We start from the raw sequence: 5,588 nt of genomic DNA, 5'->3' as shown, positions 1-5,588 counted from the left end.
AAAAGGCGAAATTGTGCACCAAAAAGGAAATTAATCCACATGTTACAATGCTGTTAAAAAATGCGAGACGTATGAAGGTAGTGAATTATGCTAATAAGAAATTTAGATTGGGAGAGACTTAATTAAATTTTATTAGTTAATTGAAGATTTCAAATTAAAATAATAATAAATCTACATTTATATATTTATATATTGATTGGAAGGCTTTTGATAATGGTCACTTCTTTCCATTAGATCCCCTTTAGGCCTTTGGGATACCTACTACTTTCTTATATTATATAGCTGGGGCTTGCTACTTGTTGGCTTGTTGGGGTAAACAAACTTGATGTGTTTTCTTTGATCTTGCAGTTGGAGTCTATGGAATAAGAAAGAAATTTGATTTGCATTTTCTCATCCTGATAGGTAAATGTTTGTAGATGAAGATTCCATCTTAGCAACTCTGTCATAAGGAAATTTTGTATATTTTGTTGTTGCTCAATAAAAAATCAAGATTTTTTTTTTAAACTCAACATTGGTTGCATTTAGGAGCAAAGAGTTGTCCCCATGTCTTCTTCACACAAGAAAGTTGTATGGTCCAACGATCCTCCCATATGATTGTTGATAGCTAGCTTGTGGTACAAGGCTATCTTTGATGATGAAGCAGTAGTAGTAGCTTGGTGGTGGCGAAGATTTGGAAATTTAAATCTTCGATGAAATCCATGATTTTTATGTGGTTGGCCCTAACAAATAATGTTTTGATGTGAGAGGTTCTACAAAATAGGGCAAGGTAGGGTCCTCAAATTTGTACTCTATGAAAATGTGAAGGGGAAACAACAGACCACGTGTTGGTGTTCATTTGTATTTTTGCTCAGGAGGTATCGGGTGTTATTCTCCCGTTATTTGAGGATAGGGTACCTAGGAGGAGGCTTCCTTGTTGGACTGTTTGATGATAGAGCACTCAAATAACATAGATCATTGCCCCTGATTGTCTCTAGAACCATTTTGACAAGAAAGAAAATAACAATTTTGTAGACAAGGAGATCCCTCCTTTTCAGGTACATCATCAAATAAAATACCTATATGAAGGCATAAAAATGACTCCAAAGGTTAAAGTTCCAAGGTGGGTTGCAATCTAGAGGTTGATAAAACTTATCCATGGCCTTTCTTTGTTGGTGCTTGCCAAGGTGATATTCTTGTTATATATATTATCTGTGAATATGTGTGATATTCTTGTTCTATATATTATCTGTGATTCGAACCCAAGTCAGTTGCTCCTGCATGTGTGATATTCTTGTTCTATATCATATATGCGATTCAAAACCAGGCCAGCAACGTGCAGGAGGCAAATTCGATCTAGTGTTTCTTTTCGTGTCTTTCATGTCTACCTCTGCCAGAGAATTATCCACAATACATCAAGTTCTGGATTCACATGTCTCTCGATATTTGATTATTTTTCACATTTTGAAGTGGGCACAGAGGATAGCTCTTATTTCAGGTGCAAACATATTCATTGCAGGTCATAATGGGTAGTGGAGTAATAGGGATGGGCTTGTTGGGTCAATATAATTTGAACCCAACTACAAATTTGATGCCCAAAACTTCACAGCTAGTTTTGGGGGTTCCCTCGTAACATAAAAGCAGAAAATTAGGAGGTTTGAAACTTTGAGGCCATGCCCATCATATAAACCTTTTCGTATCACAACAAGATTGACAATGGGAACTAATTTGGTGTTCATGCTGGCGTAACCCTGTAACTTCCCAAGTGTGCATGTTGTTCACAATTCATGCTATGATTTATTTATTTATGCATTTGTTTTTGGTTGAAATTTTACATGTATAGATAGCCTGTGTGACATCCTTGATAATATTTCCATTTGAGGACCAAGTGAAGAAAGCACAAATCATAGTTGAATATAGTTTAACTTGGATGTGTTTAGAAGATTCATTTGTGAATTAGTTGCTGCAAATAGGCTTCTTATCTTCATTTAATGAACCATGTTAACTACCTCGGTTTTATTTATAGTTTTGTTGAGTTAATGGTTAGTGAATGGCTTGATAAATAATGTATTCTTGATCTGGACTCCCCTCGGATGCCAGCAAAAAGAAATTGTAGACCTCAATAATACAATTAATTCTCTTGTCAAATCGTGCCTTAGTTACCGAGGGTACTAAATTTATTGTGATTTCTTTATCTAGTTTGTAAATTACTCTGTGTAGAGGGAAATCAAAGCTTTGTAGATCCTCCTCTGAGTGAGCTCGATCCTGAAATGAATGTGATAATTGAGAAAGAAAATTAGTCGCAATTCAATGGCTTGGAACTTATTTCTTCTGAAAATTTTACATCCTGGGCGGTTATGGAAGCTGTTGGGTCATGTTTAACAAACAAGTATTCATAAGGACTCAATGGTAAGAGGTAAGCACCTGAAAAGATAACTTGGAATGTGAAGAATGGCACCATCATGATTGTGATTGTGTCTAATCTACTTGGCAATTTCTTCTTGCCACTTGGTATTTTTTTGTTGTTAAACTCAGTTTCTCTTAGCTTTTGGACCTGTACTTTTTAGTTTGAATGTTTGACATGTGTGTAATGGTTTCTAGGTTCAGTGTTATAGTGTAGAGACCTGTAGTTTTTGCATGAGTATCTGTTATCACAATGATGGATACAGTTGTTGGACACTTTTCTATATTTATTCACTATTGTGTTGGGTTGGGATTTATGCCATGCATATAATATGCTGGAAATGAATTCATTGACCAAAGTGAGAGGTTTTGCTAGCAGAGGGCCCTAGAAGCATTCCATCTTGAAAACAGTACATGGGGTGTTAATTTTCAACCATTATCTCGATCCCCAACTAATTTTGTTGTTTATACAACTCTCCTCCAACCACATCATTGCATTATGGTGTGTATGGTTCTAAAGTACGAAACTCCTTTGATAAGATTATCATTCCTATGTGGGCATGTAACATGTGAAAATTTTCTTTACAACATTTAGGGTTTGGACTTACCACATGGAGGGCATTTGTCTCATGGATTCATGATAGAAAAAAAGTGAGTATCTGCTACATTAATTTACTTTGAATCAATGTCGTATCATCTAAATGAGTCCACAGGTGAGCTCGCATTTCCAGTCTAATAATAATTAGGAGGGAAACAAATCCATCATTAACAATATTGAACCAATATTTTGGGGAAGTGTTCAAAGTGTTAATGGTCGGGTTTGTTTTCTTGGGTTATAGGATTTATTGACTTTAAGATGCTTGAGAAGAATTCCACCCTTTCTGGGATCAAGCTTATCATTGCTGGTGCTAGTGCATATCCCCAAGATATTGATTACCCTCGCATGAGGTAGGTATTGAAGATGGGTATTTCTATATATCTTATAATGGTAGTCCTTTCAAAAATTTCTCTTTCCAACAATTTTTATTCTAGCATATTTTATTAATATGTTGTTATAGTAAGTAATGTTGGATTTTTTTATGATTTTTAGTAATAAAAAGTTTGTGGTTTGGGAATATTGCCAATACAGTTGGGGCATACTTAATGATGGAAATGGCACACATAAATGGTCTCATCGTTGCTTCTATAATGGCCAGTCCATTTGATTTTTGTGATGTAGTAACAACTACAATGCACAAGGTGAGTTGATGCTATTAATTTTCTCTGCACTTCACCCTTTTGATTAAAAATATGACTATATTAGATGGATATTTTTTTGGATCTATCTTAATGCTATCTATTTGTGCCATTCCCCCCTTGTAGAAGAAAAATAATCCCATTAATGTTCAAGAAACAATGAAGAACTAAAACAAATATGCCATTCCCATCATAGGAGGAGTGATTATAGAGTTAAGAGGTGTAGATTTTCCTTTTGATTCTCTTACATGTTCTTTGATTCAGTTTCCTGTTTTCATTTTTTTATGTTCTTTCTGTTTCTTATCACTACTAGATCAAAGCTTCAATGAAACTCATTATGTTCCTTGAATTGTTTGTCAATTGTTTCACTTTTTTCCTTTCATTTTTATCTTTCTGATATTTTTCATTCTGAAATATTTTTGGATTGGAGGGTTGTGATTTTTAGTCTTTATGAGGTCCTTGGGGTGGCATGATATTCTTCAGGAAGGAACTGGTATTGGGGGTCGAACTAGAGACAACCATAAAAATGTAGTTTTTCCAGGGTTACAAGTCAATCTAAGTTCTCCTTCCTTTCCTCCATCATCCATATTTTTCTCTCGCTCACTAATATCATAATATTGGATATATCAATTTTTTGTGTCATTTCGTTTCTAAAAGGTACATGAAATAATTTGTGGCTTTCTAGGGAGGACAACATAACCATACCATAGGAGGGTTGGTTGTTTGTTTAAAACAAGATGTAACTGCAGAGTTCAAGGCTTATCAAGTACAGGTGTAGCACTCTCACATGTCTAAGCTTCTGTAAAATTCATGCATGTGAATTATTTTTTGAATGGGTTTTGTTGCTTATCAAAGGTAAAATAGTTGTAGTAAGTTGTAGCAAATTTCCAAGCCCTTGCAATGAGCCTAATGGATTTGGGTTAAAATTTGGTGTCTGGTGGTAGTGAAAATCACCTAGTTCTAGTTGATTTGAGGTCGTTGGTAAGGATCCTCTGTTCATATGTTGGAGTACACAACCTACTTGTATATTGATTTCTATTGGATTTAGTTGGTTGAATGTAACATGGTATATATTAATGTGCTTGGACAGGGCATTGTTGGTGCAAGAGTAGAGAACGTTTTAGATGTTGCTTCTATCGCACTGAACAAGAATTTTGTACCAGGTTACATGAATTTTTTCTTTGTATATTTAGATGTAATGGATTCATTGATTTTCCTTTCTCCATGGGATGATATAACTTACTTTAATACCTTACATTTTTAGGTAATAAAAGTGTTATGGTTCCTGGCGGTATACAAACAGGGACTCCTCCATTAACCACTCGTGGGCTTGTTGAGGATGACTTTATTAAGGTTGCAGATTTTATCCACGAGGGGGTGTAGATAGCCATTAAGGCTAAGGGCTCTGTGAAAAGTACAAAATTAAAAGATTTTATAAAATTTATTAAGTCAGACAATTTCCAGCTACGAAATAGCATTGTTGATCTAAAAAAGCAGGTTGAATCATTTCCTAGAAAATTTCCATTGTCTAGTGTTGGCACTGAAAATCTTAGTTAGATATATGACATGCTCACAAGATTAGAAGTGTCATTTATTAACTTTTAGGTTGGGGTTCAAGACGATAACCAGTTTGGTAATATTTGGTTCCATGTGCATATTATAGTAATGAATAATATTTTAAGCTGAATTTTGTCTGAATTTATGTGCTTTCCCAGCATTGGCATTAACATATTCTATTCTGATGTGTTGGATATTGAGTTTGCCATTTTATTTATTGGAAATTATGTACGACTCTCTTTTTGTTCATCACAAGAATTTTGGGTTGAAAAATATTGATAACTTGTATGGAAGCTATTATAGCACTTATTTATGTGGTGTGACTATGGATATTTTATATAGCCTAGAAAGCAATATTCCATACTTCTCAAGGGCCCAGGTATTGGGCCAATTACATAGTTTCATAAAGTGTGTTC

The 5,588-nt window shown here is 34.7% G+C and overlaps 1 protein-coding gene across 1 annotated transcript; it reads left to right on the top strand.

Moving 5' to 3' along the window:
- The first annotated feature begins 3,064 nt into the window (after positions 1-3,064).
- LOC149246343 (serine hydroxymethyltransferase 3, chloroplastic-like) lies at positions 3,065-4,998 on the top strand. Its single transcript, XM_089440701.1, has 5 exons — positions 3,065-3,092; positions 3,219-3,327; positions 3,480-3,618; positions 4,706-4,778; positions 4,880-4,998. Exons 1-5 carry the CDS (start codon positions 3,065-3,067, stop codon positions 4,996-4,998), a joined length of 468 nt encoding a protein of 155 aa, XP_089296827.1.
- Positions 4,999-5,588: the final 590 nt, after the last annotated feature.

The sequence above is a fragment of the Pinus tabuliformis genome, chromosome 7, assembly GCF_031772625.1.
Source record: "Pinus tabuliformis cultivar Carrire ecotype Pingquan chromosome 7, CPIR1, whole genome shotgun sequence".
Lineage (NCBI taxonomy): Eukaryota > Viridiplantae > Streptophyta > Pinopsida > Pinales > Pinaceae > Pinus > Pinus tabuliformis.
The sequence above is the reverse complement of the archived record's forward strand: the minus strand, read 5'-3'. Positions and strand labels throughout refer to the sequence as shown.